This window comes from Sorex araneus, chromosome 8, assembly GCF_027595985.1.
Source record: "Sorex araneus isolate mSorAra2 chromosome 8, mSorAra2.pri, whole genome shotgun sequence".
NCBI classification, from domain to species: Eukaryota; Metazoa; Chordata; class Mammalia; order Eulipotyphla; family Soricidae; genus Sorex; species Sorex araneus.
Window position 1 is genome coordinate 44850632 of NC_073309.1, and position 22409 is coordinate 44873040.

A 22409-nucleotide genomic window follows, 5' to 3' on the forward strand; every position below is an offset into this window, starting at 1 on the left:
CGCCCATTGGGCAGTCGAGGTTCCGCGTGCCGCGTGCGCTGGAGTCGCGTCGGGATCGTCCCCCCCACCCCACGCCCGCAACCCCTGGCCGCCGCTCCAGGAGGTGCAGCGCCGCCCCGCACCCCCAGATCCTCCAGCTAACCCCACGTTCTCGCAGCCCCGCGGAGGCGGGCAGGAGCTGTGACGAGGCACTTTTGCAGGGACGGGGAGGGGGGTTGGACAGACCCTGGCGTCCTGCTGCGCCGTCCCTGGGGTTCGGGCTGGGCTCAGCTTCAGGGCAGGGACCTGGGTGCGGTTCTGGCCGCCGCCCCCACCCCCCCACCGCACCCCACCTTCCCGCCCAGTCCTGTGGCTTTGGCAGAGCAGCTGGCTGAGGCATTAAGGCCCATTAGCAAGGCGAGGTTGCCGGGAGCCCAGAGCCTGGGAGGTGGCCGGGGGTTGGAGGGTGGCCGTCTCAGCTGCCACAGCCTTTTGAGCAGGTGGTCAGCACGTGCAGGGAGCTGGGGGGGTACTTTGGGAGGGGAAGGGGAGAAGGAGGTTCCCGGCAACAGATGGCCCGGGGCCGGGCTGAGGCTTTCAGACAAGAGGGTGGGAGGGGGTTCGCCATCTGCACCTGGAGGCAGCCCACCGTCTCCTCCCCCACCCCTCACTCCAGCGCAGGAACAAGAGCTGGGGGATGGGGGCCGCTTTTATTCGGGCTGAAGGGTCAATGCCCAGGGCCACCCACCCTGGTGACACACACACAAGATGAAGCTGAGAGCAGGCAGCTGCTGGAGGGGTCTGGACTGAAATGGTGCGGCCGCCTCTGCCCAGCGCCAAGCCTGCACCCCTCCTTGCGCAGAGGGGACTCCCTCCGGAGAAACCAGAGGTGGGGGTGCGGGGCTCTCCCTCTCTGAGTGCGTCTGTCTCTCTGACGCCCCGCCTCCTCGGATGCAGGCTGGTTCCCTGATACCACCCTGGCCTACACAGAGCAGGATGGAGGGGTGAGGCCCCTGAGACAGAGAGCTAGGCAGCCCTTCGAGGGGCTGGGTGTGGGGCAGGTCCTCAATCCTGGAGCAGGGTGGGAAGGACAAGTCCTGCCAGGGAGGGTCCCTGGGAGGCGGAGGGCAGTGGCTCTCAGGCCTGGCGCTGAGCCCAGTAGCGGTGGTAGGTGTCCAGGAAGAGGTCCCTGCAGGCGATCCGGGCCCGGAGGTGGGCGCAGGCCAGGAAGGCCCCTGCCAGCTTGCGGTGCAGCGCGTAGGTCTCCTCCGGGGGCGGGCGGAGGCGGTGCCGAAGCAGGACGGGGATGAGACCCTGCACCCGGTGGGCAGTGCCGCCCGCCCCGAAGTCGTAGGGCTCCTGGGTGGCAAAGGGCTCCCCCAGGATCATCACTGCCTCCACGTGGGCGTCAGAGAAGGCCTGGGGGGGACAGGGGGGCAACATGCCGGTCAGTCAGGACAGAGCCCCCCATCTGTCCCAAAGGGAGCAGGTCTGGAGTATAAATCCCAGCCCCCAAACCTGCCCCGGAAGAGAATCAGGCAGAGCCCCAGGATAGCCCCGTCACCCAGCGCCCCAGACACCCGGCCTGTACTGGCAGTAACCCCACTTCCCTGCTCTAGAATAGGTACGTGGTACCCACCTGGCCAGGGTGCCTTGAGTAGCCGGGCAGCCCCCACTTCTCTGTGGACAACCCCCCCCACACACACAGGGATCTGCAGCCCCGACCCCAACGCCTCCCTCCTAGCAGCTTGCCCCGACCTTGGTCTCGAAGCCTGTGAGGAACTTGAGGTCCTGGGACTTCTGCAGGACGCGGTCTCTGTCCCCATTAGCTGCGGCCATCACTACCTGGAGGGGTCCAGGGGGGCACAGGATTAGAGGGGAGTGGAAGTTGGGGAGCTCAGACCTTGTAAGCAGGGAGGAGGCTGAGGCTGGGCCATCCCCCCCCACCCTGCACTGCCAGAAGAGACCCCCTGAGGAACAGGACAGAGTAGCCCATGAGCACCTCCAGAGGCGCCCCCCCCCAAATCAGAAAGAATTAATAAGGAGTAGGGTGCATGAAGGGGAGGGGTCTGGACACCCGGACCCAAGCCTGGCCCCCAGAGCCTTTCCATCCCCCGCCCCTGCTGACCCCAACCCTCCGCCTCCAGGCCTCTCCCCCCATCTTGCCTGAGTGTCTCCCTCAAGGCTGGAGGGATGGGTGTGGGGAGGGGGCCAGGAGGCAGGGCTGGGTGTGCTGCAGCCGCCTGCGCCCCCCACCCACACCCAGGCTGGGAAATAAACAGAGCCTTCCTGGAAGTGATCCCAGTGATCCACACAGGAAAAGATAAGGCAAGTGCAGCTCAGGATCCCCACCTCAGCTGCACCAGGACGTGACTATGGCCCAGGATGGTCCCCAGACTGCACGGGCACTAACTCAGTCAGGACAGAGCCCCCCATCTGTCCCAAAGGGAGCAGGTGCTGCCCGTGAATCCTATGCTGGACTAGGCACAGGTCCTCAGGAAGCCCTGGGCAAACCCTTGTTTAGAAAATGCCTGTGGGGCCTAAGCTTTCCCTGGTCCTGAGTGCGGAGGGATAAGGGGGGGGTGGGGGAGGAATAGTACAGATGGATGGATGGATGGATGGATGGACAGATGGATGGACAGAAGTGGGACCTGCCTCGGGGCACAGTTCCACCCTGTCACCTGCTGACCAGAGCCTTCACATGGGTGAAGTGGGACACTGTGAGGTCAGCATGGCCTGCTCAGTGACCAGGGAAGCACGGGGACTCCGAGGGGCTGTGAGGGTCCCACAGAAGACGGGGCGTGGAGAGCGTGGAGAGAAGCAAGGGGAGGAAGGGGGCAGAGCCCGACCCTTCCCCCAAGCGTGCTGCCCTTTCTGGGCTGGCCGGCAGGGACCCCGGGATCAAAGCTCCGGCTCCCCAGCCCCTGCCTGTCTGGCCATCTGTCGCGCTGTGGGCCTTGGGGCCGAGACAGGGGCTGGTTCAAACTGGAGAAGGCTGGCAAGCAGCAGGAGGGCCAGGCTGGACAGACCTGCAAGGGGGAGTGGGGGGCAGGAGGAGACGACATCCTCAGGGATCTGTGCATGTATCTGGGGGTACCGACTCCTCCTCCTTTCCCCCAGCCCCCAATCCCACCTCTGGGCCTGGCCCCTGATTCTCATCATCGCAGCCTCCCTGGGCTCTGCCCCCCACCACCCCCCCGGCCCAGAGACCCCTCCCCCTTACTCAGAGGGATGGTGCAAACTCTGTCTCAGCTTCTCCCCTGCTCAGATCTTTTGGGGGCTCCCCAGGATCCTCGGAACACGGGCAAGCTACGAAGCTTAGATTTGTGGGGTGGGAATAGGTGGACAGTGACTGGCCCCTGACTCCTCCCCGCCCAGCCAGTGGCCCAGGCACAGACAAGGACCTCGTGCCTGAAAGCGCCCCAAAGCGCCCCAAAGCACAGTGCCTGTCCCAGCAGTTCTGGCAGCACGAGGGAGACGGGCAGGGGCTGAGCCTCGCTCGGGCCCAGCGTCTGGGCAGGGGCGTGGGGAGGGAGGGGTGTGTGCAGGCAACACTGAAGTTCCAGAAGTTGGGCCGGGGAGATGGTGCAAGGAGGCCCAGGGTCTACCCCTTACGTGGCCCCCTGAGCACCACCAAGAGAGAACCTTGAGCACCAAACTGGAGTAGTCCCTGAGCTTTTGTCAGGTGTAACCCAAAAAGTTAATAAAAAAAAAAAGGGGGGGGGAACAGCAGCTCTAACAGAGATGAATATTCCTTCACTTCTCTTGATTTGGCATTTTGGAAAGCCGCCCGAATCTCTTCCTGACGGATCCTCCTCAGGATTCAACTCGGCCGTCCCCTCCTCCAGGAAGCCTTCCCTGACCCCCTAGGCTTGACAAGGCTGCTGCTCTGGGCTCCTATAATCCCTAATGTGCTTCCCCTACCCTAACCCTGAGCACTCTGGGGACGCGGAGCCTGGCGCTGGAGGCTTCTCTTGTCCCCGGGTGAACTAATGATTGAATCAAGAAGCCCGGTCGAATGTCCAATGACAACTGATCAATGAGCTCGGCTCCTCTGTGGCCTCTGGGACAAAGTGACCCGGGGTGGGAGTGGGGGGCGCTCTGAGCGAGGGAGCCGCCGCGCTGGGAAGAGAAGGGCACACGGAGGGCCTCAGGACCCACGTTCCCAGTCTGAATCTCGGGTCTGCTGTGACCCGGGCGAGGGCCGTGAGCCCCACTTGCTTCATCTGTACAATGGGGCAAAAGACAGTGCTTCCCACTGAGTCACTGCAGGGTAGCCCCCCGGCCACACGCGATTGGCGCTTGGCATAGACTCAGGAACCAGAGCACGTGGCTGGCACACACGAGGTTCGAGTCTGGTCCCTGGTGGCCCCGAGAAGCCCCGGGATGGATTGTTCTTGTTTTGGAGCCACACCCAGTGGTACTCAGGGCTTACTCCGGGCCCTGTGCTCAGGTGTGGCTTGGGATACCCTAGTGGGTGCAGAGATCAAACCAGGCTTGGCTGGTGCAAGGCAAGCACCTTACGCCCTGCACCATCTCTGCCGTGGGCCCACTTACTGAGCCCTCCAGCAAAGCCTCAGCAGCGGCTCCCGCCCCCCTGTGCCCCTCCACCCAATGAAGTGACTGGGGCCTGAAGAAATGATACAGCAGGGAGGGTGCCTGCCTGGCATGCACTCAACCTCGGTTCGATCCCGGCACCGTACACAGTTCCCTGAGTCTGCCAGGAGTGGTCTGTGAGCGCTGCTGGGATGAATGAAGCACAGGAAGTGACAGGGCTAGGAAGGCACCACAGCTGGCAAGGGCATGCCCAGTAGCATGAGGTCAGAGTAGGTCCCCCAACCACAGCAGGGCCCCCAAGAGTGCCGCCAGGGTGGGTCTGAGCGGCAGACTGTCAGGCCCCCCGGGCCGGGACAGTGATGCTGGGAGTGACTCAGCCCTGGCCCCTCACAGCCTGGCACCACTTGGGGTCACTCTGTTTTTCTTTTTGGAGTTTTTTGGTTTGTTTTGGGGCCACACCTAGCAGTGCTCAGGCCTTACTCCTGGCTCTGCACTCTGGAATCACTCTTGGCGGTGCTCAGGGGGATCCTATGGAATGCCGGGGATTGAACCTGGGTCAGCTGCCTGCAAGAAAAGCACCTGCCCCCTGTACTATCACTTGGCCCACTCGGGGTCACCCTGGATCAACCTGGATGCTTGAGATCACAAACAAGGGGTGCCAGGGGTTACACTGGGCCTGGACCTTAGCCCTGTGTGCTCTCTCTGGACCCAACAGTGCTCTCAGAACACTGAAGAAAAAAACAAAACCCCAGCCTTGGGACTAGAGAGGTGGTTCAAAGGACTGAGTCAGGACTGGAGAAACAGTACCAAAGGCTGGGTGCTTTCCTTGCATCCAAAGGACCCAGGTTCGAGCCCCAACGCCCCCATGTCCTGCCAGGAGTGATCCCTGAGCACAGAGCCAGGAATAAACCCTGAGCACTGCCGAGTGTGGCCCAAAAACCACGTTGTTTTTTTTTTTTTTTTTTTTTTTGCTTTTTGGGTCACACCTGGCAATGCACAGGGGTTACTCCTGGCTCTGCACTCAGGAATTACCCCTGGCTGTTCTCAGGGGACCATATGGGATGCTGGGATTTGAACCCGGGTCGGCCGCGTGCAAGGCAAATGCCCTACCCACTGTGCTATCTCTACCACGTTTTTTTTGTTTTTTGTTTTTTTGCTTTTTGGGTCACACCCAGCGATGCTCAGGGGTGACTCCTGGCTCTGTACTCAGGATTTACCCCTGGCGATAGTCAGGGGACCATATGGGATGCTGGGAATCGAACCCGGGTTGGCCGAGTGCAAGGCAAACACCCTCCCCGCTGTGCTATTGCTCCAGCCCCTATAAAAAAAAAAAAAGGACAAAGGGGACAGCGGGGAGCAATAGTACAGCAGGGAGGGCGTTTGCCAGGCATGCAGCTGACCTGAGTTTGGTCCCCGTTATCCCATATGGTCCCCCAAGCACCGCCAGAAGTGATTCCTGAGTGCAGAGCCAGGAGTAACACCTGAGCATCACTGTATGTGACCCAAAAAGGAAAAAAAAAAAAAAGGACAAAGGGCTGAACACATCTTTGCATGCAAAAGACCCACATCCAACTCCTGGTAGCACATAGTCCCCACGGTGAGCACCACCAAGCATGTCCCCCTCCAGAAACATCCCCATTTGGGGGAGGAAGATATAGCTTAAGTGGTAACGCCCATGTCGGACATGTGCCAGGCTGTGGGCTGTTTCCTTGGCACTGCCCGGCCGTCCCCAGCCCCTCCCGGTATGGCCCCTAGAGCAAACAGCCCCGCGTGTGCTGAGTGACAGACAACTGGGGCCCTTCTCGGGGATGGGGTGGGGGGGTCCTGGCATTAGGGTCCCTGGTGCTGCCCCTGGGCTCAGGCCCGGCAGGAACCCTCAGCCTTCCGGCTGATGCGAGAAGACACTCACCTCGATGTAGTGGTCTGTGAATTCCGTCCCGAACTCCCGGCTTGCACCAAAATCCAGTAGGGTCACCTGGGAATGAGGTGTTGTGAAGGCAGTGCTGGGAGGCCCCCCCAGTCCCCACTGTCCCTCTCTCCTGCCACAGTCCCTGGGCAGGCTGGCAGCCTCCACAGTCCACTCCACCCCACGGAAAGCTGAAGCAACCTTTTATTTTGCTTTCATTGCAACTGGTTGGGGGTTTTGTCTCTATTTTCAGTTCTTTTACTGAGGATATGTGGGTTTGAAGACTGTTTTGAGGGTAGGAATTTACACCTCTTTAAAATGTAAAATGTATTGATTCAGGGGCTAGAGTACAGTGAGGGGGTGGGGATGGAGTGGCTGACCTGGGTTCGATCCCCAGCACCCCATATGGTCCCCCGTGCCTGCCAGGAGTGAGTCCTGAGCACAGAACCATGAGTAACCCCAGAGCACAGCCGGGAGTGGCTCCTCCACAAAATAAATTGATTCTAATTTTTGAGGGGGATTTGGGGGCCACACCATCAGAGTTCAGGGTTGGGGTGGTACAGGGGGGGGCACCATGTGGTAGGAACTCGGACCCTGAGCACTCTCTGGCCCTTGGTTTTCATAAGAATGTGTTTTAGGCCTGATGCTGGGGGCCCTGGAGGCTGTGGATGGGACACCCAGCCCAGAGGTGTGTTTTAGAAAATCCCTTCGAGCCATCTGGCAGCCACACAGAGACAGGTCAGTGTGTCCGACCCAGACCCCTACCCATGGGCATCCTGTGACCCCTTCCTGTTCTTCCAGTTCTCTTCTGATCCACCTGGTTTCAGCTTCAAGGATGCTTCCTTCTAGACGCCCTCCTTGACCTGACCCATGCCAGGCTGGCTCAGCCTTCTCTTTGGCTGCCCCATGCCAAACCTGAGCACTCGAGCCTGTGCTTCTCCATCTTGCCTCGGACCATTCTGCCTCAAGTAGTTTTCTGCTATAGGCAGGAGGGGGGCTGAAAATCGTGGCTCTAGGTCAGTGTGCAGGGTGATGGGGTTTGGTTTCCCAGCAGACTGGGTGCTCCAGGAGAGTGAGGCTTTCCCAGAGCCCCTTGGGGAGTGGGGCAGGGGGTGCACACCCAGTGGTGCTCGGGGCTTACTCCTGGACTCTGGCTCTGCGCTCAGGCGTCATTCCTGGTGGGGGTCGGGGGACCATAGGGGATGGTCCTGGGTCAGCTGCCTGCAAGGCAAGCACCCTCCTCACAGCACTATTGCATCAGCCCGTCTTGTTTGTTGTTGGCAAGAGGCCACTGGTGGGCGCCTGATGTGGCCTAATTAAACGGCAAGCATGGTAGCCATGACTTAGGGCCTTCAGGCCACTCTGCACTGTTGCATGGCTACTGGGATGCCGGTGGCGGCCAGGGACTCCATTTCCCAGCACCCCTTGCGCTTCCATAGCCAAGTCTCCTCCAGGGAACAGTAAGTGCCGGTGAGAGCAGTGTGGCGGGGGTCACCCGCCCACCGGACGCAGAGCAGGGCCTGATCTAGGACATGGCCCCGTCACAAACAGGCAGGCCCGAGCCCCCAAGTCAGCACCTGGAGGAAGACCAGCGGAGCCATCTGGGTATTGTGTTGGCCTCAGGTTGGAGCTGACGCCCACGGCGGGGGGCCCAGGCTGTGGTTCCCCCAAGCACACCGCCAGGGGTAGCCCCGAAACCAAGTCAGAGGGAAACTCGTGTGGTGCCAGGCACCTGGACCTCGGGGAAACACAGGCGCCAGCAGCGGGTGCAACTGCTCTGGGGACCCACCTGGTGGTTGGAGGCGTCGTACAGGAAGTTGGCCCAGTTGGGGTCGGTCTGCATGAAGCGGAACTCAAACAACTCCCGCAGACACAGCCTCAGGAGCTGGAAGCAGATCTGTGGGGCGAGTGGGAGAGGCGGCTCAGCCTTCTGGCGCGAGAGAGAAGCAAGGGTCCAGCAGCCGCCCCCCTCTCCCCCGCTGGCTCTGCCCTGGGGCACCACCCTCACTCTGGCTCCGCAAGACGCCGTACCTCATCCCGGATATCCTGGCTCAGGCCCTGGCACTGGTCCAGGGGGACCCCTCCTGCCAGCTCCATGCCCAACACCCGCGTTGTACTCAGCTCCTTAATCACAGCTGGCACCCGGAAAAAGGGGTCATCGGCCAGCAGCTGCCTAGGCAGAAGGGAGGGGAGGGAGAGGGTCTTGGTGCTTCAGGCCCCGCGGGGGCCCAGCTCACGGCCTCCTCCTCTGAGAAGTCCTCCATGAACAGCCTGCCTGTCTTCCTCCCGCCTCTGTCCTGAATGATGGCTCATATCTGCCTGGGCCCACATTTATTGTGTTTTATTCATTGGGTTTATACATTCACTCATTCAACAGTGCTCTGAGAGCCAGAGAGTACAGCAGAGAAAGTACATGCCATGCATGCAGCCAGCCCGGGTTGGGTCCTGGCTATCACATGTGGATTCCACGAGGAGTGGTCCCTAAGCACAGAGCCAGGAGTCAGTCTGAGCACCACCAGGTGTGACCCAAAACAAACAAACAAAAAAGTTCTTGAGTCTGTGTTTTGGCTGGATGATGAGAGCTGGGCAGGAAGGGGGGTGGTATACAGAGCAGTGGCCTAGCCACAGTCGAGGGCCCCCCTCCGACATCCTAGACCCCACTCTAATAAACAGCCATCATAGATTGAGGTGCGCCAATGTCAGATTTGGGGGACATGGAAGAGTGAGGCCTTATTTGGAGCGATGGCACAGCAGGTAGGGCATCTGCCTTGCATGTGGCTGACCAGGGGTCAATCCCCAATATGTCATATGGTCCCCTGAGCACCACCAGGAGTGACCACTGAGCACAAGTTAATCCTGAGCATCACCAGGTGTGGCCCCAAAACCAAAACAGCAAAACAAAGAACAAGGCTCCCACTGGGGGTCTGTGAGGTGGCTAGAGGGAGGGGCGGGGGGGCAAATAGGGGGGATTTACTCTTGGTGCTTGGGGTGCTTTGGGGCAGGAGAAGTCACTCCAGAGCCCGTTGTCCCCCCGTCACACCACCCTCCTCAGGACTCTGCTTCTCCGGGGTCCCCTGTTCAAACCCCCTCAGGCCCCTCATCAACAGCTGACCCTCTCTGCCCCTGGGAGGACACGGCCAGGTCCCCAGGTACAATCAGGCCATCTGGTGCATGAAGGGCTGGCGTGGGACTAGATTCCACCTCTGTGCCAGGGCCCATGGCCCTAACCACGGCCTGCATGGGGCACACACACTCTCTTTCTCCTGGCAGCGCTCAAGGGACCATGCGGTGCCAGGGATCGAACCCAGGCCTCCGGCATGCAGAGCCCACGCCCTGACCTAATGAGCACCTCATCACGCTCTCTGGGACAAAACAAACAAACAAACAAACCTCCTTTTTGTTTGTGTGTTTCCTGGGCCACATCTGGCGGTGCTCAGGGCTTACTCCTGCTCTGCTCTGCACTCAGGAACCACACCCAGTGGTGCTCAGGGGACCCTGTGGGGTGCTGGGGACTGAACTTGGGCCAGCTGTGTGCAAGACAAGGACCCTACCCTGTGGACTATTTCTCCAGCCCCCCAACCCCCCAGACTGTTCCCTGAATGCCTCAACAGGGCTGGGATGTGGCTCAGTCAGCACATGCTTTGCTCCTAACAGGCCCTTGGATGGATCCTTGGCACCCAATAACCCAGAAACCTGCTTAAATAGCGACTTCTCTGCCCACTTCCGCTCCCCAGGGCAGGGCATCCTGGAGCCGCAAGCACAGCCGCTCTCTCCATCACCCGCCTGCTGATGCCCATCAGTGTGGGGGGTGGGGTGGGGGCGGGGGGTGTGTCCCACAGAATGGGCAAGGAAACGGGGGCTGAGGTGAGGAGAGGTGCCCACCAGGCTCAGCGGGCACAGGGAGGAGGGTGGGGAGGAGGGTGCAGCCTAGGGCCATGGACGAGGAGAGAAGGCCAGGGCCGCCCGCCCAGGTGTGGGGGTTGGGTGATGGGGTGCGGCCCACCTGAAGTTCCCGGCGCAGGCCGCCTCGCGCTGGTAGTCGCACTCCCAGGCCAACTCCTGCTGCAGGGCCTGTAGGCTCTGCTCGGCAAACAGGCCTGAGTGGGCAGCAGCATCAGAGGGGGGACCTGCCCCCAGGCACCCCCTCCCCGCCCGCCCGCCCTCACCAGGGATGCCTTCTTCCACTGCCAGCGTTTGCCTCTGCCCTCATCACCCTGCCCTCGCACCGCCCTGCCTTCCGCCTCAAGTGCCCCAGCCATCTTCCCAAGCCACAGGCCCACCTGCTCAGCCTCTCTTTCACACTCTTCCAGGCTCTGGAATCTTCTAGGCCTGCCCCTACCCCACCACTCCCTGGGCACCCTCGGGCACCCCGGGGCTGCCACACTCAGCCCTGCTCACATTCCCTCCCACCTGCACATGTAGGGCCACTGGGCCTGGTTTTGGGGCCCTGGTCCTCTGCCACAGATATCGCTGCTTCATCTCTCTCACACTCCCCGGGGAGGTCTCGGGGCGGGGGATCCCACTCCCCCACGCTAGGCTGCACTGGCTCCCTTAGGGTTCCCTCAGGCAGTGGGGGATGGGAGGGCGGTCCTCACCCTCTGGCAGGGCCACGCTCATCTTCAGCACAGCCAGCAGGTTCTGGACGTCACTCTGGATACTCTGGGCCACACCTGGGTACTGCAAGGGGACGGGGCGGGGTGGATGGGGTGGTCTCTGGACCAGTCAGAGGGCCCACCCCGCCCCACCCGTCTTCTTACCTGGATCTTCACGGCCACCTCTGTCCCATCCTTTAGCACGCCCTGGTGGACCTGTCCGATAGAGGCAGCAGCAAAGGGCACCTCCTCCAAGGAGGCCACCTTGGTCTGCCAGTCCTGGCCCAGCTCTTCTTCAAGAACCCTCTGTGGAAAGCGGGGGATGACCATCACGGTCACGGTGGTGACCAAGGGTGGCTGAGTACATTCCCTGTGAGCCCTGCTGGCTCACCCCATGCAGGGCCTGGGTTCAGCCTATGGCCGTGATCCCATTTCATAGATGAGGAAACAGAGGCACAGACAGCCTGCGCTGGGGACGGCTGAGATGGGGACGGAGACTGATGCTACTCCTTGGTGCACTCCTAGATGGTATTGTTTGGCAAGGGGCATCCGCACCCAGCAGTGTTTGGGGTTTACTCCCAGATCAGTGCTCAGGAATGATCCCTAATGGGGCTCGGGAAACCCTATGGGGTGCCTGGGCCGGTTTCGGGCAAGGCAAGCGCCCTCCCCGCAGAACTAGCGCTCCAGCCCCTAGAGCTGACACTCTGCACTTGAACGTGATGAAGCGGCGCTGAATTAGGGCTTCCTTGGGCCAGAGCCCGTCTGGACTGGCAGAGAGAGGGGCAGGCATCACGCCGGGCAGGGGGAGCGGGGTTGGGACCGGGAGGGGGACGTTGGCTGCCCCTTTTGGATCCCACACCCTCGCCTGCTTATTAGAACAGCTCATGTCTTGGGCACTTACTCAGTGCCAGGCACTGTGCCAACCTATTTACAGCCACGATCGCCTTTAATTAAGAAACGAGGAATCATGACCATCAAGGCTTGCGTGTGGCCTGCCTGGTCGTGCGGGGTGGGTGGTGCTGCTCCCCGCCGCCCCCCCCAACCGCGTCTCACCCGCAGCCCCTCTAGCGGCCCTCCCCCCACCCGGCACTCAGCACTCTGCACTCTCCCCACCGGCAAGCCTCAGGCCGGTCCTCCAAGGGCTGTGCTCCAGTGCTCCCCTGGGGCTTGGGGCAAGCACGGGGTGAGGAAGTGGCGGGGGAGGGGTTGTGCGTCTCTCCAGGTCCCCCCTACCACACGCACCAGCATCTGCCATCGGGGCATGAAGTCGGCGCTCTGGCGGACACGTTCGAAGATGCGCTTCAGCTGGGGGCTCATAAGGCTGTTGTCTTGGGGGGATTGAGGAGGGAGCCGTGAGGGGGGAGCCCCCGTCCCGCCTCGAGGAGGGGAGCCCCCAGCCCCACCCTACCCTGGGAGTATTCGGATGCAGCAGGTGGGGGGAGTTGAAGGGAGGTGGAGGGAGGGGGGGAGAGCAGGCAGGGGTGGGGGGCAGCAGGCTGTACCCTGGATGCTGAGCATCTGGCCGACTTTCAGGGCTGCTCCCCGAACGGTGCATAAGGTCTGCACGATCCGCTCAGCGTTGGCCTCCGACAGGAAAGGGCTGGACCCTGGCAGGGAGTCACCGTCAGGGTCACCAACAGCCGCGTTCTTTTCACTTTGTTTTTCTGTTTGCTTGCTCGGTTTGAGGGTCACACCCTGCAGTGCCTGCAGGGCTATTCCCCCCAACCACACCTTCGTTCCCCTAGAGTCCCCTACCCAGCCCCAGCACACACTGTCCCCACCAGGTAGCCTGCAGAAGGGCTGGGATGCAGGGGCCACACCCCCACCAACCTGCACGCCCTGGGAGGGAAATAGCTGGGGACCTGGAGGGCGGGAGGGGGATCACAGAGGAGGCATTGGACCCCACCCCCACTGCAGGGGTGGCCCTAGTGGACCGAGCACTGAAGCACCAGGCCACAGCAGCTGGGCAGTCATCAGTGAGAACCCCTAAGCCCTTGAGTGTGCTTCGGAGGACCCCGAAAATTCGAGAGAAAAAAAGAAAAGCACATGCCTGTAGCTTGCCCCACACACCGCCTGCCTCAGAGACACCCAGGACGGGCACAGACATGTGTCCGCAGGCAGAGAGCCCAGAAAGAAGCATCCAGATGGGCCCGAGCACTAGTCTGTCCGTCAGAAGGCATGGCGCTTGTCTTGCACAGGGCTGACCTGGGTTCGATCCCCAGCACCCCATATATCTCCCAAGCCCTGACAGGTGTGAGCCCTGAGCGCTGAGCTGGGCGGAGTAGCCCCATGAGCACCGCTGGGTATGGCCCCAAAGCCAAAATAAATACCTAAGGATAGGTTTTAATCGCTTTTGGGGTATTCAGAATTGTGCAACTTTCACCATGACCAATCTTCTCTTGCTTTTCTGGGCCACACGCAGCAATGCTCGGGGGTTATTCCTGGTTCAGCATTCAGAAATTACCCCTGGCGGTGCTCGGGGGACCTTCTGGGGTGCATGGGGATCGAACCTGGGTTGGCTTGGTGCAAGGCAAACCCCCAACCTGTTGTACTGTTGCTCCAGTCCAACTACAGTCAATTTTAGAATGTTTTCATCACCCTCCATAAGAAGCCCTTACCTATTTGTCATCACGCCCACATTCCCTGACCACCTCCGCCACAAGTCCTGGAAACCACTTAATCTTTCTGTGTCAGCAGATGTCCTGGTTCCAGATATTCCACATCCCCTGACACACACCGTATGTGACAGTGTCTGGCTTCTCCCTGCGGGTCACTGAGTTGGTGCCGCTTTATAGATTTACTGTTTTGGTGGGTCGGGGGTGGGAGTCTGGCGGTGCTGAGGATCAAGCCCAGGGCCTCACATATGCAGGCCAAGTGCTCTACGGAGGGGGGGGGCGAGCCGGGGAAGGGGGGGGGGGAGGAGAAGGTGCTGAGAACAAATTTAGGGTCACATCCAGCAGTGCTTAGAGTTTAGTCCTGGCTTGGGCCCCGAGACTCACCCGCTGAGACTCATATTTTCTTTTTGTTTGGGGGCCACACTCGGGCGTACTCCTGGCTCTATGCTCAGGGATCACTCCTGGCAGTGCTGGGGGGGTGGGGGGAACATATGGGAAGCCAGAGATCTAACCGGAGTTGGCCAAGTGCAAGGCCAGTTTCTTCCCTGCTGAACTACTGCTACTCTGGCCTCACCAAGACCTGTATTTTCAATTCACCCACTTTGGTGTTTTGGGACCACCTGGTGATGCTCCGAGGTTACTCCCAGTTCGGAGTCACTCCTGGTGGCGCTTAGGCCCCCATAATGCTGAGGACCTAATTCAATCCTCCCATACACAAAGCACGTACTGCTGCCCATGTGCTCACCCATCCAGAGACTGAGACCCCCAGATCAGTCCCTTTTTACTGCTAAATGCCACACCCTGCCAGAGGGACGGGTCCTGCAGATCTGACCCTTGCTTTCAGGGCATGCTGGGACCCTGAGATTAGAGCTGAAGAACTGCGGTCCTAGGGTTCTCTCTGCGAGCACACACAAGTGTCCACGTGGTGAAAGTGAACCAAGCCATGCATTTGGGTATGTACTTGGTCTGGACGCAAGTGAAATGATCATTTAATAAAGTGCTTATTAGGGAATTTGCCTTTCATGCAGCTGATCTGGGTTCGATCCTCAGCATCCCATATGATCCTGAGCACCACCAGGAGTAATTCCTCAGTGCAGAGCCAGTAGTAACCCCTGAGTATCTCTGGGTTTGACCCAGAAAGAAAAAACTAAAATAAATCCAGGGGCAAGAGGGGCGCCTGCCTTGCATGCAGTCAATCCAGGTTTGATCCCTGGCATCCCATATGGTCCCCCAAGCCGCACCAGAAGTGACCCCCCAAGCACAGAGCCAGGAATAATCCCTGAGCACAGTTGGATGCATCCCCCAAAATAATCAAACAAGCAAAAAAAAATTTTTTGTTGTTGTTGTTTTTGGGTCACACCTGGCGATGCTCAGGGGTTACTCCTGGCTCTGGACTCAGGAATTACTCCTGGCGGTGCTCAGGGGACCATATGGGATGCTGGGATTTGAACCCGGGTCGGCCGCATGCAAGGCAAACGCCCTACCTGCTGTGCTATCACTCCAGCCCCAAACAAGCAAAAAATTATTAAGGAGTGACCCAGGTAGTGGTTCAGTGTCTAAATCGTCTGCTATGAGTGGTCAGTGAAAGTATAGTGGGTAGGCTGTTTGCCCTGCACACAGATGACCCAGGTTCGACCCCCGGCATTCCAAATAGTCCCCTGAGGGACTACAGGAGTAATTCCTGAGTGCAGAGCTAGAAGTAACTCCTGGGTATCTGGTTTTTTTTTTTTTTTTTTTTGCTTTTTGGGCCACACCCAGCGATGCACAGCGGTCACTCCTGGTTCTGCACTCAGGAATTACCCCTGGTGGTACTCAGGGGACCATATGCGATGCTGGGAATTAAACCAGGGTCGGCCACATGCAAGGCAAATGCTCTACCCGCTGTGCTATCACTCTAGCCCGTATCTGGGTGGTTTTTTGTTTTGTTTTGTTTTTTGCTTTTTGGGTCACACCTGGGGATGCACAGGGGTTACTCCTGGCTCTGCACTCAGGAATTACCCCTGGCGGTGCTCAGGGGACCATATGGGATGCTGGGAATCGAACCTGGGTCGGCTGCGTGCAAGGCAAACGCCCTACCTGCTGTGCTATTGGTATCTGGGTATTTTTAATTGTGACCCAGAAAAAAACCCTTTTTTTTGGGGGGGCTGGAGAGATAGCACAGCGGGTAGGGCGTTTGCCTTGCCCGCGGCCGACCCGGGTTCAAATCCCAGCATCCCATATGGTCCCCTGAGCACAGCCAGGGGTAATTCCTGAGTGCAGAGCCAGGAGTAACCCCTGTGCATCGCCAGGTGTGACCCAAAAAGCCAAAAAAAAAAAAAAAAAAAAAAAAAAAACCCTTTTTTTTAATTGTCTGCTGTGTAAGCCCGATGCCTTGAGTTTGGTCCTTCCCCCTTGTTTCTGCCCACATGTGCCCAGCACAGTCCCAGCATCACTGGTGTCTGGGTCAATCTCACAACCAAGGGAGAGATGTCTGAAGACAGCAGGCTGTGTGCAAGCACTGCCTATGGGCACTGCAGCTAAGAGAGGTGAGGCCCCCGGCGCACATGTGTGAGTGCCACCATTGCTCCTGAGGGTACCACCCCCAGAATGTGAGCCAGCACCACCACAAAGTCTGCAAGCCCCGGTGAGGTTGGCAACTGAGGTGACTGTGTAAGCAAAGTTGCTGCCCCTCGTGAGAGACCCCCAGTTGCTACCACAAGGGCAGGGGAAGCGAGAATGGAAGATATCCACTGAGTTCCTGCGGTAAGAGAGTACAGGGGTACTGGCCTTGCATATGGATGACCCCAGTTCGCCTTTTGTTTTTTTCTTTTCACCCAGGGATGCTGCTCAGGGCTTACTCCTAGCTCTGCGCACAGCAGTTCCCCCCGGCAGGGAGACCATACGGAGTGGCAAAGATGGAACTTGGATCAGCCTTGTACAAGGCAAGAGCCCTCTGCGCTGTTCAATTGCTCCAGCCCTTCCTTCACTTTTCTCTTGGCGGTGCAAGGGATCAAACCCAGGTGTCCTGTGTGAAGTCCCCAGGCTCCTCGGCCCTGTTCCGACCACCTCCTCATATCCCTAAGAGGTTTGTCGTGGATCATCTCCACCCTACCCCCAGAAACTGAGAGGGGGACCAGAGATGCAGTGAGGCCATGCTCCCAACATGCCCTCGGGGTGGCTCACTCACCTGGTTTCGCAGTTCCGCCCGGCAGCGACTTCCTGGCCAGCTCGGCCAGCGCTCCCAGGCCCAGGCCCATGGCCAGTCCTGGAGGGTGGGAGAGACGCCTGAGTCCCAAGGTTGCAGCTATCCCAGGCCTCTCCCCTGCCTTCTCCTCGCCCAGACTCCCAACTCAGCCCTACAGCTCTACCCCCTCTGTCCCGGGCTGTCTGTTCTTGGGGTTCCCATCCAGGTGAGGTTTCCTCTTTCTCCATCCCTCTAAGACTCTGCCCCTCACTAGCTTCTGGAGAGGCCCCACTCCAGAGGTTCCGCCTACACTGAGATGAGGACTGGAAACTTACTAGAGTTTTGTTTTGGGGACAAGCCTGACAGTGCTCAGGGGCTAACTCCTGGCTCTGTGCTCCGGGCTCAGGGGACCATAAGCAGTGTGGGAATCAAACTGGAGTTAGGTAGTACTGTGACCTCTGTGCTCTCTCTCCAGCCTCGTTTTTGACTCTTTGAGTGACCACACCCAGCAGTGCTCAGGGCTTACTCCCGGCTCACTTACTCCAGAGGTCACTCCTGGTGGGGCTCGTGGACTGTGTAACATGGGAGACTGAGCCTGGGTAGGCTGTCCACAAGGCAAGTGCTGTGCTATATCTGCGGGACTCTTGCTCCAGCCCCTCATGTTCTTTTTCAGCTTTCATTTTTTTTTTTTTTTTGGTAAGGCCAGAACCCCTTGACCCCTGTACTGCCTCTCCCCAGCCCCCATTCCAACTTCCTAATGTTCTGTTCTTCTCTGTTCCCCTTTGGTTTGCAGGCCTGGGCCTTGGCTCTCTCTGCATCCTTCTGTCCTGTCTCAGATTCGCCCCCCCTCTTGCTTCACTCTGGATGTGTCACTTCCTCCAATGTAGGTCAAGATCTCTCACAGCGACACCTACCCCCGAAGTTGGCCAAGCGGCTGACACGGGACGAGGGCACCTTGCGCTCTCGAGAGCGGTCACTCAGCTGGGAAATGCGGAGAAAGCATTTAGGCGGAGAAAATGGGCAAAGCACCCAGGGACTCCAATTCCACCCACATGCCCACCCTTTGACACCCTACCTGAGCCTAGGGGGGTCTTCACAGGGCATGGGGTGGAGTGGTGGGGGGGACAAAGCAATGATACCTGGGGCCGGGGTGTCTTCGTGATCCGGGCTTCCCGAGCCCTACGAATGTCCTCCTCAGCCAGGCCTCTGCTAGGCCTATCCTGATGAACCCTGTGGGCCCAGGAACCCCTCCATGGCCCCTGCAAGAAAGGGACACATTGGTCAGGAGTGCCCTGAACCTTCAGGGTCCCTCCCTGGCCCCTCCCTAGCGTCTTACCCTCAGGTGGGGCCGGGATCCCAGGGTTCCCCAAGGCAGAACAACAGTTCGGCCCAGCTGTCCACTGGTGCCCCGCAGCAGACCCCCCACCTCCAGCCACATGACCTGCGAGAGAAGAAGAGGGGTGTTGAGGAGAAGTTGCGGGACATATGGCTGCGCTCTCCCCTCACCCCTTTTGCCAGGCACTCAAGTTCCTTCAGGGTCCATCCTAAAATGCCCCTACCCAAGACTTCGTCCCCTGCAATTAGCGCCCCCCCTCGCTCTCTCGTTGCTAGGAGCCCTCCTGCAACCCACTCTCCCCCCGTCCCACTTCCCGCCGTTGCTAGGGTCCTCCTCCGTTGCTAGACACCCACAGCTCCTCCAGGGTTACCTCGCCACCTCGCGGACCACCCCCCCCGCGGACCCCATTGCTAGGCACCGCCTTCCTCTCGGTTGCTAGGCAGCCACGTTCCTCCCGTGTCACCCCCTCCCACCCGAGACTGAGTCCCTCCCCCCCGTTGCTAAGCACCCACGGCTCGCAGGCTCCGGGTCCGCTGCGCGTGGGGGCCCCGGCACTTCCGGGAATCTCCCCGAGCCCGCCCCCTCCGGTAGTCTAGCCAATGGCGTGGCAGAGACTGGCTGACGGACGCGGAGCACGTCCCGCCGTGCGTGAGGAGGCGGGGCGAGGGGCGGGGCTTGGCGCGGGCTCGGGGGCGGGGGTGGGGGCGCACACGTGCCCTTTTTTGCCCTTCCCTCACCTCGAATGCTCCTGCACTCCGTGGCTGCCCTTTCTGTTCACTGCACCATCATTTTAGCAAGCTTCGCGCCTATGAACGCTCCCGTCCGTGAGCATCTCGCCAAACTTCCCTGCTCTTCATTTGTTTGTTTTGTTTTGGGGCCACACCCAGGGATGCACAGAGGTTTGAACTCCTGGCCCTGCATTCTCCTGGCGGTACTCAAGGACCCTATGGGATGCCAGAGATGGAACCCGGGTCGGCTGCGTGCACGTCAATCACCTTTCCTGCTGTGCTATGGCTCAGGTCCCTCTCCTCTTCATTTTCACTCCCAGCAGGCTCCCCATTTCTCCTTGAAACAACGTGTCTTTGCAGCAAACATTTCCCTTGCATACCGTGCCCCTCCACCTTGCAGGCGCCCGCTGCTCCGAACACCCACATCCTGGCACCCCACCTCTTCTCTTGCCCAGAGAACCCCCTGCCTCGCTTGCCAACTGTCTCCCTATCTATAAACCGCCTCACACCCAGCCCCTGGCACCCTGGGGCTGGGGTGCTCCTCCCAGACCCTACTTGCTGTTCTCTCCGATCCCCACCAGCCGTGGGAGGGTGTGAGCAGAGCCCTTGTTTCCTGCAGGCCTGACATTTTCCAGAACACATTCAGCCAAGATTCCCTGTGCTGAGTCAGGAAACTTGGCATCCCAGAAAACCAGCTCCTGGCCCATCTGGGTGTAGGGACGGGGGGAGAAGAAGGAGCAGGCTTTAAGCCTCCCCCACCCCAACAGGCTGACTCACCCCTCTTCTCACAGTCTGGAATAGAAGCAGCTGGCTGGGGCATCTCCCCCACAGCAGGGAGGGACCAGGAATGGATGTGAAGCTTCTCCCCCAAAACACCCCTGCCCCAGTCTAAGCCCTGTTTTGGCCTGGAATCAGCCTCCTGGTCTGTCCCAGTGCTCTGTGATCTCAAAGGAACCGTGACCCTCTCTGAACCTCTGCTTCCCGGCCAGAGCACCCCCCCCCCTCCTGCTTCTCACTACCCTGCAAAGAGTGATTCATTCTAGATCCTGGACGTCTGCCCGATACCTCTCTCCCAGGTGACTCAATTTCAAGACAGAAACTCCCCTCGCTGCTCTTCAGACATCAAGATCTGACTCAGGAGCTGGTAGCAGCTCACCCTGGGGGGCAAAATAGATAAAGAGCAGCGATGACACTAACCCTAACAGGGCTGGGGCTGGTGTGCGTCACATATGTGAGGTCACATATGTGAGAAAACAGGAGCCGAAGAGATAATACAGAGATAATGCTTGCCTTGCATGCAGCCCACACTGTTCAATCCGTGGCACTGCCTATGGTCTCCTGAGGAGTACTGCCAAGAGTGATCCCTAAGTACAAAGCCAGGAACAAGCTCCAAGCACTGCCAGATGTGACCCCCCCTCCTACAAAACCAAAAAGAAAAAACGGCAAGTGGCCAGAGTGATAGTCCAGCAGGTAGGGTGTTTATCTTGCACGCGGCCGACCCAGGTTCGATCCCCGGCATCCCATATGGTTCCCTGAGTACCAGCAGGAGTAATTCCTTATGCGTCACCAGTTGTGACCCAAAAAGCCAAGAAAAAAGAAAAGAAAAGAAAAGAAAAGAAAAGAAAAGAAAAGAAAAGAAAAAGGCTAGATGCTGGTGGACTCAGAGTCTCAATATCCCCATCAGCAGACATAAATCTGAGGTGGGCTGGAGAGAGATTTCAAGGGGTTAAAGGGTCAAACCCTGGTGCCGTATGATCACCTGAGCACTATAAGGAGTGCTCCCGGAACAGTGAGTGGAAGTAGTCCTGGAACACTGCCTGGTGTGGCTCTAAAAACAAAAAACAAGTTGAAAAAAAAAATATCTGTGGTATCCCCTCTGGCATGCTGTTAGTGACAGAGCAAGGCAATGAAATCGTGTTTGTAAAGCGCTTGGCAAAAGGCCTGGTACAGAACAAGTAGGCTAGGCTGGGGAGATAGCTCAAAGGGCTGGAACACATCCTTTTTTTATTTTGTTTTGCCACACCCGGCACTGCTCTGGGCTTACTCCTGGCTCTGCACTCAGGGATCATTCCTGGCAGGCTCGGGGAACCATATGGGGTGCTGGGGATTGAACCTGCATTGACCTTGTGCCCAGCAAGGGTCCTACCCTCTATGCTACTGCTCTGGTCCTAAGGCACCTGCTTTGTATGCCACTGATCCTGGTCCCCCAGCACCACTGAGCTGCATATCCTGAGCACTCCTGGGTGTGGCCCTCAAATCTTAAGAAGTAATGGCTGGGGGCCACAGACCACAGCTGCCAGGTATAAAAGCACCTCAGTGCATGGAAAGCACTGGGCATTGGACTCAGGACCTTATACTTACAAGGCAGTTATTCTAACTCACCAAGTTATTTCCCTGGAACCCTATTACTATCTCTTGTGCCCAGATGGTTGAGGAATCACATAGGGTGCTGGGGATTGAAACTACGTCAATTGTGTGCAAGGCAAACACCTTACTCTCGGTACCATCTCTCCAGCTCCAGGATTTGATTATTTTCTTTATTTGAGGGGGATTGAGGCCACCCCCAGCTGTGCTCAGGGATCATTCCTGGCTGTGCTTGGGGGGTGATCTGTGGTGCCCAGGGTTGAACCCAGGTTGGCTACTTGTAAAGCAAGTACCTTACTGGCTCTACTATCCATTGTAGGGGTCTACTGTTGATTCCGACAGGAGACAGATTCTCCCCAGCCTTCATTTCCCTATTGATAGAAATGCTTGACTCTTGTGATAAAGGGCACACACTTCTCAAAATAAAATAATACTAGGTGGGCGTCACTGCACCTCTGTGCTTGGAGGTTGTTCCAGGACTGTTTCGGGGACTAGGCCATACTGGTGATCAAACACTGGCCTCATTCAAGCGAAGCACAACGTCAGCCCACTGAGCCATGTCTCTAGCCTAAGATTATGTGCCCTTGCTTTACACTGAGAAAAAACGGGCAGGAGCAGGAGAGAGGGTTTCAACCAAAAGTGACTGAGTGGAATCTAGAATCGAGGCCTAGGCGACAGGACAGCGGGCAGGGTGCTCGCCTTGCAAGGGAGCGACCGGGTTCGATTTTCGGCACCCACTATGGGTCCCCGGAGCACTGCCGGGTAGTAATGCTTGAGCTCAGAGCCAGGCGTCAATCCTGAGCACCGCCGGGTGTGGCGCCCCCAAGCCAAACCAAAACAAAAGAATCTCGAGTGTCTGTCCTTGTGACTCTAGACTTTCTGAAAGTCGTCCCGGCTGTTGAAGACGTCACGGAAGATGACGGGGCGGCTGAATTAGTCACAGGAGGGCCTAAAGAGGTTGGGTTAGTCGCGGGGGTCGTTTGGGGGCGCTCACTCACTCGCGATCCCGACACCCAGGGCACGCCGCAGAGCCAATCTGCACCAGCAGCGGGCGCTGGGGGGGTCCACGCCCTCCCGCCCCGCCCCCCTGCGTCACGTCCTGCGGGGCGGGGTTTCTGGGCTTTCCCTGCTGGGGGCGGGAGTATCGGTTAACCCCGTCGTGACCGGGC

General features: G+C 59.0%; 1 protein-coding gene across 6 annotated transcripts; it reads right to left on the reverse strand.

The window, feature by feature from the left end:
* Positions 1 to 670: 670 nt before the first annotated feature.
* COQ8B (coenzyme Q8B) lies at positions 671 to 22272 on the reverse strand. Of its 6 annotated transcripts, none has more exons than XM_055146328.1 (15): positions 22239 to 22272; positions 18149 to 18253; positions 17952 to 18071; positions 17727 to 17793; positions 16816 to 16893; positions 12537 to 12641; positions 12277 to 12362; positions 11200 to 11340; positions 11038 to 11119; positions 10446 to 10539; positions 8474 to 8615; positions 8232 to 8339; positions 6446 to 6511; positions 1738 to 1824; positions 671 to 1398 (listed from the first exon to the last, which is right to left on the reverse strand). In XM_055146328.1, the coding sequence occupies exons 2-15, from the start codon at positions 18248 to 18250 to the stop codon at positions 1117 to 1119; spliced, it is 1560 nt and encodes a 519-aa protein (XP_055002303.1). In that variant the 5' UTR covers positions 18251 to 18253; positions 22239 to 22272; the 3' UTR covers positions 671 to 1116. The 6 variants fall into 6 exon arrangements, with proteins under 6 accessions (XP_055002303.1, XP_055002304.1, XP_055002301.1 ...); XM_055146329.1 differs by lacking the exon at positions 22239 to 22272 and adding an exon at positions 18886 to 19042; XM_055146326.1 differs by lacking the exon at positions 22239 to 22272 and adding an exon at positions 18657 to 18718.
* Positions 22273 to 22409: the final 137 nt, after the last annotated feature.